Raw genomic sequence first — 14,491 nt, forward strand, 5'->3', positions numbered from 1 at the left:
GAATTGTGAAAAACTGAGTTTAAATGTATTTGGTTAAGGTGTATGTAAACATCAGACTTCAACTGTACCTAGAAGTACACACTATTCTTATTTTTTTTTTAAATGTATCTTAAAAGTAAAAGTAATATAGTCAACTATACAACTTCTACTACTACTACTACTACTACCCTTTATATCATCCAATAATATATAATGAAAAACACTCAACATGAAGAATTAATACAATTATGTTAATTTCAAATATTTATTTTGAAATATAGATTAGGTGCTCTTCTTTTTATAGCAGGAAGTAAAGGGACTGGACAAGGCTTTGCCTATAGCTGAAAACATCCTGGAAATGAGCGAACGCTTCCTTGGTTTCTTCTTGGTGGAGCATACACTCTCTGTTCGGCAGGATTCTTGATCATTGACAATAGCTGAAAAAAAAAAATGTAAATATAACATTTTCTTTAACTGACCCTAGTTGGTGTGAAGAATTACTATTGCATTATTATTATTTAAATTGTAATGTTCTACATTATTTACAAATGTAGGGCGGCAGGTAGCCTCGCAGTCTCAATCCGCCTATTTAACGCAGAAGTGTTACATAGGCCCCCCCAGGGCTTAAGACTGTTTAGTGCCAAAAAGAAGGTGATAAAAACATTTAAAATGATATATATACATATGAATATAAATATATATTTGTCAACTTTCTTATATCTCTCAGATTTAGGACAGACACTTCAGTTCCATGTAGTGAATCTGTTATTCAATGCGTTTGTATGGGCAAATAGCAGTAAGGCCGATACAAACTCCTCGGCCCAGACAGGGCTTAGACTCTTGTGGGTTAAAAAGCATGATCATTACAAAGGTGCAACTCGTGCTGGGGTCAATAAAAGGCCACGCTAAAATGTGCAGTTTTGTCACACCACACAATGCCACAGATGTCTCAGAGACAGAGACTGAGAAAAATAGGAGCAAGGAAAAACGCTGGTTGACTTGTTTTGAGGGAGCGTGCAATTGGCATGCTGACTGCAGGAATGTCCACCAGAGCTGTGGCCAGAGAATTGAATGTTTATTTCTTTACCATAAGCCGCCTTCAATGTCGTTTTAGAGAATTTGGCAGTATGTCCAACCGGCCTCACAACCACAGACCAAGTATATGGCGTCATGTTGGCTGTAGGGTTATGGTGTGTGCAGGCATAATCTACGGACAACGAACATAATTGCATTTTATCAATGGCAATTTGAATACACAGAGATACCGTCACGAGATCCTTAGGCCCATTGTCGTGCCATTCATCCACCGCCATCACCTCATGTTTCAGCATGATAATGCATGGACCCATGTCGAAAGGCCTGCATACTCACCAGACATGTCACCCATTTAGCATGTTTGTGATGCTCTGGATTGACGTGTTCAACAGCGTGTTCCAGTTCCCACCAATATTCAACAACTTCGCACAGCTATTGAAGAGGAGTGGGACAACATTCCATAGGCCACAATCAACAGCCTGATCAACTCTATGCGAAGGAGAAGTGACACGCTGCATGAGGCAAATGGTGATCACACCAGATACTGACTGGTTTTCTGATCCACGCCCCTACCTTTTTTTTAAGGTATCTGTGATGAACATATGCATATCTGTATTCCCAGTCATGTGAAATCCATAGATAAGGGCCTAATGAGCGTATTTCAATTGACTGCTTTCCATATATGAACTGAAACTCAATAAAATCTTTGAAATTGTTGCATGTTGCGTTTATATTTTTGTTCAGTACACATTTGAGTGTATTGACTTACCTGTTTCACTGACGGCAGGGGTCTGGTTCTGGGAAGGTGTTGGAGTGCAGTGGTTCTTCTTGTTGTCCTTCTTTGTACACTGGGTAACAAACAGTCATTTATACAGTAGGAGAAATTGCACACAAAGGGTATCAGTGTTTACCATCATACTGTACGTAATGAATAAAAATAATCTTTATCATTTGTATTTTGATGACATATGTACCTTTGGGTTGAGTCCACAGAGAGCGCTGAATCTTCCTCTCTTCTTTTCCTTTCTACCAGTTGTTGGAAGCCCAGAATGACCTACCTCGTCACTGCCAAGTGCATTGTGTGATGACAACTGGGTCATGGAGGGAGGTGAAGAGCTAGCCTCATTGCATTTAGCTAGTAGTTCCCTAGTTAATGATTTGACCAGGGCATTGTCAAATGCATAATCCGTTGACTTCATTGCAACCTGGAGCATCTTCTCTGACCCGAATTCTTGAAGAAGCCCCATGTAGACAGCCTTGAAAATCTCTTTGAATTTCAGATTCTGGGGGTAGGCTTGAGTTTGTTCAGGGCCTGAGGTGCCGCAGAACTCAGACAGAATCCTCTTTGTGAGAACTCTTGATGTTTCACCAATGTCGGAGGATTCCAGTAATGTGATAGGGGTGATCATTGACAGCAATCTAACAATCAGTAAAAGTACCAAAGAGGTGTAGTCATTGCTAGTGGAGTCAAATAATGCATGTGTATCAGAGTCCATGGCTGATGAAGTTGATGGATGCACAGAGACACTAGACATCTCCAGATCTTTGTTGTCCATCTTGGATTCCACCTCTCCTAAAACTTGAATATGCACAGTTCCACCATTGTGTGTGCTGCTGCCAGAGAGAGAGGGTTTAGGAAATGATTTGGCACTAGACTGACGGCTAGTGGTCATGAGAGCCGGGCTGTCAGAGTCAAGTGTTCCAGCATCAGTTGGGGACAACCCATTGATTATGTTCATCAACTCTGATAATTCTTCTGATGAATTGGAGGCCACAGAACAGGTATCCATGACCTGATTGACCATTATATTGGTGAAAAGGCTCTTTGTGTCACAGTAAACCTGTGTGGAACTAATGGAGGTGGCAGAAGAGTTCGGGATAAGCTGACTTGTTTCCTGCAGAGAACCATCAGAGATGATAGTTTGGCAGAAATCGGATCCTTGTGATGGTGGAGGAAGCCAGAAGACAATCTGCTGTAGCAGACGTTTTATTGACTCCGTAGCAAAGGAGTACACAAGGTCAGATGGGAACTCCCTGGATTCTTCAGAAGCATTCAATCCTGTCTTCAGCTTCAAAAGAATAGAGTCAGACACGCTCTTGCCAGCTGGCACAAAAAGAGCCTGGGGGGTGTTGTGACTTTTTATGAGCTCATAAACTTTGTCAGTGAGCTCATGTGAGAAGTTCTGAAGACCGTCCCTGGGGCTGAGTCTCGCAAGTCTTCTTGTAAAAGAAGTGACATCATCTGCAGTGGCTATGTGTTCCGTATCTTCTCTTGGAATGACCTCCATAACAGTGTCAACTATGGCAGAGATGGTTTGCCTTGTGTAATTTGTTGACCCTTGTGAATGAGTTGAGGAGTCACTCATATCAATGACCGAACTCCTAATGATAGGACAATATATTTCAACAGGCCACTCATTGGGGACTGGAGTGCCTGGAAGAGAATTTGTAAAATCACTCTGAGACCCTCTGGTCATGGCAGAGGTGATGGACAGGGAGGACTTTGAGGAGGATGGCCGGTGTATCTCGTGTCTATCAGTTCTCACCATGTCAACATCCTCCAACATGGAGCCCACGATGGAACGAGTCAAGAGGCCTTTCTCTGAGGTGCTCATCCTCTCTGACATAGACACTCTCCTCTGGATTGTCATCAGAGTCTGACTAATTAAGGCTTTGGAATAATTTGCCATGCTGGTCTGGCTGCCTTCATGTACACTGTAAATCATTTGTGTAGAAGTAGCTGTTCTGCATATGGATTCGGCATGTTTGGGGGCCTCAACCACATTGTCTAGGAGGACCGGTTGTTGCTGGGCAAAAAAATCCTTGACCTTGGTGAACACATTGTTGAACAGGTTAACAGTGCCTGGCCAAATGATCTTTCCTTTCACATTGGCCCCGTTGTGAACACTGACAGGAAGGGTTGAAGCTGACAGGGATCTCTCTAACTGGCCAGACACTGAAGCATCAGACATTTTAGTCATCTGGGTGAAGCTATTAACGTCTTTAGTGATGCTTCTGACGATGTTGGATGCTGCAGAATTGGTGTGCAGTGAAGAGGTGAATAAAGATGGAGTTCCACTCTTCTGAAGGATTTTGACATCTCTATCATCACCATCATTACTGGACTCTGCACAAATGTCTGCACTTCTACCATCATTGCTGGTATTTACAATACCAATTAACCCTGATTGAAGGATCCCACCAGCCATATGTGAGGCTTTAGTTTGAAATTCATCAGTACATAGTTTGTCAAAGGCTGTGGATTTAAGACTTCTAGAGGATGCCTCCTCCTCATCATTGTTGATCTCACCATGCAAATTGTCCTGTGTATTGACAGCATAGTCATCAACAGATAAATATGATTTGGAGGCGGCAAGGACGTCAATCTGAGAAACAACGGCATCCAAAAGCTTGGACAGGTCTTCTGTATCTCCTTTTAGGCTAGAGAGGCATTCCTCCATGGATTCCTCAGAGTGATACACAGTGAGGATCTGACTAATGACCTCCTTGGTACAGGTTTGAAGGTCCGCTTGGATTTCAAGAGAATCCCTATTACAAGTCACCTGAGAATCTAAACTTTCACTAGGAGCCTGTTTGAGAGTCTCATCATATATTGGTGTAACACCATCGATGACCTTTACAGAGTCTTGGCAGGAAGTGAGAAAACGCCTCAGCATTTCTCGAAATCTATGATATATAATACGAGCAGCAGAAAGGGTGCTCACTTTTGAAATTCTGAGAATTTCAGATTCATGTGCCTGCATGGACTGAACAATAGTCTCCACATCTGTTACAAAAGTGTCCAGTAATTTAGATGCTTCAGAGTCTCCCAGTAAGCTGTTTGTAAAGGGGTTGACAGATCTCAGAGCTTCACTCACTGCCTTTCTAGCCTTTGTCTGGAAAGACACACTGGAGAGTTTTGTCATATTTATAACTGGAAGACTCTGGGTAGATTCACTGTTGGTGGTGCTGTCCTGCAGACCAAGTGGAAAAGTGAGATGGGAGAGACATTGTTCACTGTCTAACAACTCAGATGGTGAGGCGGAACAAGAACTGGTGAAATCATTCAAGTCAGACATGATGCCATCCACAAATAGAATGGCCTCCAGAGACTCTTCAGAATCACACTCTCCAACAGAAGATGAGAACTTCTCCATCACCTCAGTCTTATACAAGACTAGAACCTGGCTGGCAATCGCTTTTGTGGTGTCAAGGAGGACTTGGTCTTGCAAATACTTTTTGAGAGCCAAGAGAGGTTTTGGGGTCTCACTTTGTCCTTTTTGTTCATTCATAGATGAGGGGGTTATTAAAAGTGGTTTACAAAAAATGGAGTCTGATGTGTCAGCCTCACCATTACTGGAATGACCGACGTCCAGGCACAAAGTTGGAACCATTGTGAAAGAATCTTTGGTGCTCTCCACAAATGTACTTGCGAGATCCCCTTTTCTGGACAGGTAAGAAGCCTCTTCAGCGTATTTTTCATGTCGTAGTAACAACCAACAGTGTAAGACCAGATCTTACTTTGATGGTTTTCAAGAAGGATCTGCTCACCCTGTGCAGGGGAGCAGGATGCCCTGATAGACTGGGTAAGATTGTCCATGTCTGAAACAAAGGTACTTACCAACTCAGAAGCCTCAGGGTCAATCATAAGGTCTCTGATCTCACCTATCCTAGGAGTTGGACTAGATGATGTAGTGCCAGAACAACATGATGTACAACCCCTGAATCTTTTAACGATCTCCCGGATCGATTCAATGGCGGTCTGAAACTCCTCAGTGAGTAGTCTGTCCATACTTTGTGTTGACAGACGAAGACTAGATTTGGCACCTTTGATATTTAGGTTGCTCTCTCCTTGTTTTAGCATCTCCTCGGGACTTTTACAAGCTTCAAGCATCTTCATGTGGTCAGCAACAACACAAAGCAGTTCCCTCTTGTCGGGTTCATTTTCCTCCTTATTGCTGAAGTTCAAAACAGTGCCACTGAGGGCTGTCATGACCTGTCCTGTTAAATGTGTCATATCCACCTCAACACCATCCTCTATGAGAACAACACTCTGCTCAACACTCTTCCCATTAATGTACATCTGAAGTATGTTGGAAATGCCAGACACCATCTCCTCAACCACCTTGGTGCTGGAGACACCACCACTGGCAAAAATGACAGGGGACATTCGCCCAGAGATGGGAGTTTGGATGGCCACAGAGATTATGGAATTGACCTTCTTTGACACTTCTCCAACAATAACCCGGGATAGACTTTGAGTGTCTACCTGGCCCTCTCTTTGGATACAGAGGACATTGTTCAGTGACTTTTTGAAGGAATCCTGGACACCAGTGAGGAGACTGTCCTCAGTGATCCCAAAAAAGTCACTGAGTGGCTCAGATGAAATAGACTCACCATCTCCCTGAGTATTTGGCAACACTGTCTGAGACCTTTGAGAATACAAAGCAAACAATACAACATTCCATAATCAATAGTAGACACGGTAGTCACATCAATGCATAATTCAGTAATCAATTAAATTGGTCATTAAGAGTAAACTGTTACACAGATAACAAAACATATTTTCACAAAATGAGTTATGAATAGTTAGGTGAAACCGGTTACTTTAGGAATGACTGAACATACCCATTACGAGAGGAGCTTGATTTGGCCGTGCAAGACCTTGAGGATTTGCTGCTGCCTCTCTTGCGAACCTTCAGGTTTGTGCTAGAGGATCTCTCTGATTCTGTCAGAGACTTGCCGGATACTGGAGACACATGGCTGTATATCCGTACAAAACGGAAAATTGCAGGGATGATGACCTCCAGGATGGCCTCAGATACAAACCGCACAATCTGCAGGCACATCTCTGCAAGCAATGCCCTCATCACCTGTAGGACCGAAACAGTGTAGGTAGATTACTCATAACCGGGCTCTGAAACCAAGCTCCTCAAAGAGATACCAACAATCTCACATATGTTCATGAGAATCATGAAAGTGGCATACATTGGAAAGCATGAAAAGCAGTAGGCTACTAAAAAGCTCTTTATATATAACTGTTTGTGATAATGTGGATGATACTGTAGATAGATAAAAGGCTTGTATCTAATTTTCTTGAAACATCTATTAATATATCTATGAATCATTTTCAAGGTTAAGGGACTTACAGGGTCCATCCTGCCAATGCTTAACTGCCTCCATTGCCTACAGGAGATAATTAGATGTTTTTAGCACCAAAAGGCACACCAACACACATACAATTTATAAAATCCTTCAGATGACATTGCATTCAAATACTACAATAGAAGTTTGGACATACTCCTCAGTAAGTTTTTCCAGAAACCGGATGATAATCGGGTTGAAAGCATCCGGATCGATTGGCGGGAGGTCAAGAGCCCTGGTCTGACAGGCCCTGGAGACACACTCACTTAGGATCTTTTCATTAGATTGTCCCTGGTGAGATGTTCCCTGTACTGCCATCCCAGAGAATTCCACAGATGTAGAGGGACCTGTGTGCAAAGCAGCATTCACCAAGGTAAAGAAGTCAGAAAACATGTATCCTTCTAAGGCAAGTATGTATTAGCCAATTTTGTGTACTTTGTGAAGTTAAGTACCCAAGAAAGGATTATGCACTCTGCTATTAGTCCTCTGCTCAATAGATGTCCATACTAAATCACATTTACATGCAAAAGGATTACATTCAGTGAAATTAGAGTTTAATTTATGACCTGCATCTGTATTAGTAATCTGCTCCACTTTGTTTCTCTTGGTCCTCTTGGTCTAAAAAAACAATACAGTCAATGATATACACGTAGATACTGTATGAAGCCATTCCAATACAGCCCTTTGAGTAGAGCAAGGGTAAGAATGATTATAGGGCTGTCCCTGACGAAATCAATTATTGATAGACCGAGAGACTTCCTGTTCTAATGTTACAATGTATTTTTCCATATCAGACACACCCTATGTGTTTGAATGCAATCACCTACATAGGCACTGAGCTTGTCTGATGCTTTAAGCCCACTGTTTGATTAAATAATTAAGACACACAAATGACTCAAGAAAGAGCCCGATGGTGACACTGTATTATTACAGCATAGCAAAGATTAAAAACAGCCGAATCTGTGAAATTGCTTAATTCAACATTTTGGCGGTTCATGAGGCTTGGTGCTCACAGAATCAGTAGGCTATTAAACAAATACTCAAACAGGCAACAGAAGCTATATCTGTCTTACTCCTGTATATATGTATACAGTACCAGTCAAAGGTTTGGACACACCTACTCATTCAAGGCTTTTTTTTATTTTTACTATTTTCTACATTGTAAAATAGTAGTGAAGACATCAAAACTATGAAATAACACATATGGAATCATGTAGGTACCAAAAAGTGTGAAACAAATCTAAATATATTTTATATTTGAGATTCTTCAAAGTAGCCATCCTTTGCCTTGATGGCAGCTTTGCACACTCTTGGCATTCTCTCAACCAGCTTCACCTGGAATGCTTTTCCAACAGTCTTGATGAGTTCCCACATATGCTGAGAACTTATTGGCTGCTTTTCCTTCACTCTGCTGTCCAATTCATCCCAAAACATCTCAATTGGGTTGAGGTTGGGTGATTGTGGATGTCAGGTCATCTGATGCAGCCCTCCATCAAACTCCTTCTTGGTCAAATAGCCCTTACACAGCCTGGAGATGTGGCCCAAGCAAGTCTCTTCTTCTTATTGGTGTCCTTTAGTAGTGCTTTCTTCGCAGCAATTTGACCATGAAGGCCTGATTCACGCAGTCTCCTCTGAATAGTTGATGTTGAGATGTGTCTGTGACTTGAATTCTGTGAAGCATTTATTTGGGCTGCAATGTGAGGTGCAGTTAACTCTGATGAACCTATCCTCTGCAGCCGAGTTAACTCTGGGTCTTCCTTTCCTGTGGCGGTCCTCATGAGAGCCAGTTTCATCATAGCGCTTGATGGTTTTTGCACTTGATGAAACGTTCAAAGTTCTTGAAATGTTCCGGATTGAATGACTTTCATGTCTTAAAGTAATGACAGACTGTTGTTTCTCTTTGCTTATTTGAGCTGTTCTTGCCATAATATGGACTTGGTCTTTTACCAAATAGGGCTATCTTCTGTATACCAACCCTACCTTGTCACAACACAACTGATTGGCTCAAATGCATTAAGAAGGAAAGAAATTCCTTTACTTAATTTTACTTACTTTACTTAATACTTAATTTTTAACAATCATTGAAAAGTGAAAGACTAAAGTTACATACATGGGATGCTTTAGTGAATTTCAGAATGTCTGGAATAGAAAAGGCAGAAATAAAACAATTCAATAAACATTCGCAGCCAGTCATCCAAAACATATCCCTATGCAGTTGTTAAATTCCTGTTAATTTATGAAATGCATTCCAGGTGACTACCTCATGAAGCTGGTTGAGAGAATGCCAAGAGTGTGCAAAGCTGTGATTAAGGCAAAGGGTGACTACTTTGAAGAATCTCAAATATAAAATAGATTTTTTTGATACCTACATGATTCCATATGTGTTATTTCATAGTTTTGATGTCTTATTCTACAATGTAGAAAATAGTAAAAATAAAGAAAAAACCTTTTGACTGGAAATATATATATGGATGATTTACAAAGCCAGTAACATTTAACAATTAGGGTATTGATTATAGACCTAATTTAGTTGGGTTTTCCTATCTCCTCAATTTTCTTAGACAATTAGGCTAAGGCCAGGGCTGTTTCCCCATCTCTGCTGCTGCTGCTGCCTCTGCAGCATTGTTCTCAATCCCAATATAGTGGTTAACTTTGTTATTATGCACATAGCAACATAGGAAAGGGCGGCAATTCTCCGGAGCACTGAAGATTATGTTTCAGAACCACGGACAGCGACCGTATCCAATGCAGGAGAAAGCGCATTTGTTATAAAATAATATTTGATTTATTAGTGTTGCACCATTATTTTAACATAATATAACCATATACAATTTCAGTATCACGTCTTAGCGTGATGGACTGTGCCATCCCTGTGGCCTCGGCAATAGATTAGTCAACTGAGACAGGTGCAAATCAGACAGGTGTCCATGTGCACCATGAAGAAAAAAAACTTTTGCAACTGCTCGACTTAAGAAATCCCAGTCAACCAACAGCCTATTGACCAAACTGTCGAACAAATGGGGTCAGCCCTAGATTTACTATTAGGAGATAAAAGGGTATTGCATGGGCAATTTACCTTCCTCAGAACAACATGCTGTAGGGGCAGGTTATAGATATGAAAGATATCACAAATATCCACATCTCTGCTCAATCTATTCCCTTACCTTGACTTTATTTCTCTTCACGGCATCCTGCTCCATCTGAGGCAGAGGATCCTTCTTCACCTCATCCTCTTCTTCATCATTCTGATTATCAACAAAATCTCTCTCAGCTGCATCAGTATCAGTGCTCTGTTCAACTGTGGACCTGTTGGCACTGGTCTTCCTCTTGGTCTAAAAAGACAATACAGTCAATGACATACTGTATGTTGCCGTTGGTATACAGGCCTTTGAGAAGAGCTACAGTAAACAATTGGTGATTGAATATTAAGAGATGGAAGTCTGTTGTAAGGACAATTTATCCTCCAACCTCACAACATGTGATATGGCGTATTGGACAGGTTTAAAGTGTGGACAGGTAAGTCCCCAGATTTCCCTTTCTCTCCTCAGTCTAGTCTCTCACCTTAACTTTTCTCCTTGTCACAGCCTTGAGCTCGATCTGAGGCAGGGGATCCTTCACTTCACTATCTTCTGGATAGTTTAAACCCAGGATATCATTCTTCATTTTCTGGACTTGACCTTCCAAACGTTGATGATCATGTGGATCATCTTCGTTTAAACTCTGGAAGAAATTAGACCATTCTTTAAATGCTCATGGATATGGACAATATACCACAGCTAAGAGCTGTTCTTACACATGACACAACGCACAGTCATTATAAACTGGTTACCAACTTAATTAGAAAAGTAAAAATAAATGTTTTGTCATACCCGTGGTATACGATCTGATATACCACAGCTTTCAGCCAATCAACATTCAAGGCTCAAAACACCCAGTTTATAATGGCCAATTATATACATTTTTTTACAGAACAGGTTTTCGCTATAAATACACATAGATCCTATTGCCTGATATCAAGATTCGTAATTAATATGTTATGGAGTCACCTATTATTATTATAGTTTAGGTAGAATTATGATAAATAGCCTACTGCTCTTATCTTTGCAAGGATCATATTTCAAATCAAATCAATTCATAGATCCCTTCGTATATCAGCTGATATCTCAAAGCGCTGTACAGAAACCCAGCCTAAAACCCCAAACAGCAAGCAATGCAGGTGTAGAAGCACGGTTTGATGTATAACAAGTCCCATAGGTTATTTTCATGCATATTTTTTTTTACAATATTAAAAATGATAATATTAGCGGCACATTAACGTTAGCCCACACCGCCAACCAGCTGCCACTACTTGCGGCACCCCTATCGGCATGGACTGTGTACCCTGTGGTTCCTGCCGCAACATAAAAAAAGACGGTGCAGCGGTTCCTGCACCACTGCATGGGGCTTCTCTGCAAATTCATAGGCTTACCTTATTATCCTCCATGGTTAAAGTCTATGGCTGGAGCCTATGTTCCCATCATGTAAAACTTTACCAAGTGATTACCAAAGAGATAAACTACCGCATTTTATACGGTAACTCAGCCAACGTCATAATGTGAATGCACTTTGACGTAATAAAACAACTTCAGGGAAGATCTGTCAATCAATGCAATCAGCGACGCAATACTGGATCCCCATACCACTAAAAAGACCACTCGAAACAATAAATACTGGTGTATTAGCTCCGTTTCCGTTTTTTTGTACAATAATGTGATGAGACAACAAATAAATAAGTAATGACACCAATGATGAGCAATAGATAACATTGTAAATAAGAATGTGTTCTTAACTGACTTGCCTCGTTAAATAAGGTAAAATCATTTTTTTAAATAACAAATCAAATGCAGTAATTTGAGAAGAACTCTTGAGGGCGACTACGAACCAGTTTTGAATAAACGAGGACAGAAGCATGCCATGTATTGTTGGGTCAGAGGCGAAGGGTCATAGTTGAAATGAGAAAAGATGGTGGCGCACGCAGAAATACGCGTGGTTCACCGTGGTGGCAGCAAAATAAACTTCAGAGAGACAGTTATTACAAATGACATGAGCTAAACGTGAATTAACTGTATGTCACAAGTATGTCATGGGTGCAAACTGTAGCCCTGGCTAGCTACTGTGGCTAGCACGTTAACTCACGTGTTACTGTGAAGCTACAACACAAGTATTCTAATCTTGAGAAACGTAAACTTGGCTATTGTTGTCTGTGGTCCTGTAGCTCAGTTGGTACAGCATGGCGCTTGCAACGCAAGAATTATGGGTTCGCTTCCCGGAAGCACCCATGTGTATGGACATTGCTTTGTCCCACAACGAACTATTGTTGATACATACGACTCGTTGCAGATTATCTTCCTTACTGGAGTCTTGCGTCCTTGATCAACCAACTCAAACGAAAATAACGTTTCCACTAAACAGCGGCATATTCAGTATCTCTCGGAACAATAATTTGCGGGACGAAGCAAACATGATCGTAGCAAAATCGCTTTGGGTAAAAGTTATTACTAAATGGCTTATACACAGAACCTGTGCAGTGTTGGAAAAATTACCCAATTGTTATACATTACTGAGTCATTTTCTATTAATGTATCTTTACTTTAGAGTTAAAGTCACCCAGTAAAATACTAGAGCAATAGTCTAAAAGTATTTGGCTTTAAATATACATTTTTGATACTTATAAATCAATAAATAATTTACATTTCCTTATATTAATAAGCAAACCAGACGGCACCATATTCTTGTTTTTTTTTCATTTATGGATAGCCAGGGGCTCCAACACTGACATAATTTACAAATTAAGCAGATATAGATTAGAATGTTAGATTAGAACATCGTGCAAGGTTATTGTCCATTGTGCCAATGAAGCTGTTCTTATGCTACACCCTCGGGAGTGGTGTCAGGAAAATAACCTCAAACTCAACGTCAACAAAACAAAGGAGATGATCGTGGACTTCAGGAAACAGCAGAGGGAGCATCCTCCCTATCCACATCAACAGGACAGTAGTGGAGAAGTGGAAAGTTAAGTTCCTCGGCGTACACATCACGGACAAATTTAAATCCAATCAAATTTATTTATATAGCCCTTCGTACATCAGCTGATATCTCAAAGTGCTGTACAGAAACCCAGCCTAAAACCCCAAACAGCAAGCAATGCAGGTCTTGAAGCACGTTGGCTTGGAAAAACTCCCTAGAAAGGCCAAACCTAGGAAGAAACCTAGACAGGAACCAGGCTATGAGGGGTGGCCAGTCCTCTTCTGGCTGTGCCGGATGGAGATTATAACAGAACATGGCCAAGATGTTCAAATGTTCATAAATGACCAGCATGGTCAAATAATAGGTCTGGGACAGGTAGCACGTCCGGTGAACAGGTCAGGATTCCATAGCCGCAGGCAGAACAGTTGAAAGTTGTGGCCCTCCAGGAAAAATACCCTGAATGTATATGCAGAGGTACATGTCAGTGCCATGAGTTACACTGAGTGTATAAAACATTAAGAACACCTGCTCTTTCCATGACATATGCTGACCAGGTGAATCCAGGTTAAAGATATAATCCCTTATGGATGTCTCTAGTTAAATCCACTTAAATCAGTGTAGATAAAGAGGAGGAGAAAGGTTTAAAAAATATATTGTAAAGCTTGAGACAATTGAGACATGGATTGTGTGTGTGTGCCATTCAGAGGGTGAATGGACAAGACAAAATATTTACGTGCCTTTCAACGGGGCATGGTAGTAGGTGCCAGGGGTACCAGTTTGTGTCAAGAACTGCAACGCTGCTGGGTTGTTTACGCTCAACAGTTTCCCGTGTGTATCAAGAATGGTCCACCACTCAAAAGACATACAGCCAACTTGACACAAATGTGGGAGCCATTGGAGTCAACATGGGCCGGCATCCCTGGGAATGTTTTGTACTCTCAGTACATTAATAGTATTGGTACCGTGTTCTTGCCGTAACCTGTAAAGCTGGAGCAGCCTGCGAGGCTGGGGGTGTAGGTGATGCCGTTGTCTGAACACACAGGGTCCCACTTCCCAGCCTAAGCAGGAGCAGTCTCTGTTACATTCTGACAACAGGCTGCCATCGTACACCAGGGGACCCGGGGGACAGAGAAAATGGCTGGTAATAATGATGTTTAAATAATTGTTGCTGAACTATCATTGACACAGGCACAGTGACAAAACAGCCAGGAATCCTGGCTCAGTAACAACCATACTGTATATTCCCACAAGAGGGAGCCCCGGCACAAGCCCATGTGTGTTTTGTTCAAACTCTCCCTCATATTCCACTGATCAAAACTTTTGTTTT

At 41.3% G+C, this 14,491-nt stretch overlaps 1 protein-coding gene across 2 annotated transcripts; it reads right to left on the reverse strand.

Moving 5' to 3' along the window:
- Positions 1 to 225: 225 nt before the first annotated feature.
- On the reverse strand, positions 226 to 12,685 carry LOC135547040 (uncharacterized). 2 transcript variants are annotated; one of them, XM_064975610.1, is made up of 10 exons: positions 11,627 to 12,685; positions 10,720 to 10,878; positions 10,323 to 10,490; positions 7,725 to 7,776; positions 7,316 to 7,505; positions 7,164 to 7,200; positions 6,643 to 6,887; positions 6,412 to 6,446; positions 1,784 to 1,862; positions 226 to 416 (listed from the first exon to the last, which is right to left on the reverse strand). In XM_064975610.1, exons 1-9 carry the CDS (start codon positions 11,639 to 11,641, stop codon positions 1,789 to 1,791), a joined length of 975 nt encoding a protein of 324 aa, XP_064831682.1. In that variant the 5' UTR covers positions 11,642 to 12,685; the 3' UTR covers positions 226 to 416; positions 1,784 to 1,788. The 2 variants fall into 2 exon arrangements, 1 of the variants encoding a protein (XP_064831682.1); XR_010456664.1 differs by lacking the exons at positions 6,412 to 6,446; positions 6,643 to 6,887; positions 7,164 to 7,200; ... (3 more) ...; positions 10,720 to 10,878; positions 11,627 to 12,685 and having other exon boundaries at positions 396 to 416; positions 1,784 to 5,767.
- Positions 12,686 to 14,491: the final 1,806 nt, after the last annotated feature.

The sequence above is a fragment of the Oncorhynchus masou genome, chromosome 10 (genome assembly GCF_036934945.1).
Source record: "Oncorhynchus masou masou isolate Uvic2021 chromosome 10, UVic_Omas_1.1, whole genome shotgun sequence".
Taxonomy (NCBI): Eukaryota; Metazoa; Chordata; class Actinopteri; order Salmoniformes; family Salmonidae; genus Oncorhynchus; species Oncorhynchus masou.

Bases quoted from the DNA above. Each gene is read 5' to 3' on its own strand.
- LOC135547040 (XM_064975610.1), bottom strand. The intron at 6,888-7,163 runs GTAAGTCCCTTA...TCGGTCCTACAG, and splicing joins GCATTGGCAGGATGGACCCT to GTGATGAGGGCATTGCTTGC. The intron at 1,863-6,411 runs GTGAGTCTATTT...TTTGTTACCCAG, and splicing joins GCCAAATACTCAGGGAGATG to TGTACAAAGAAGGACAACAA.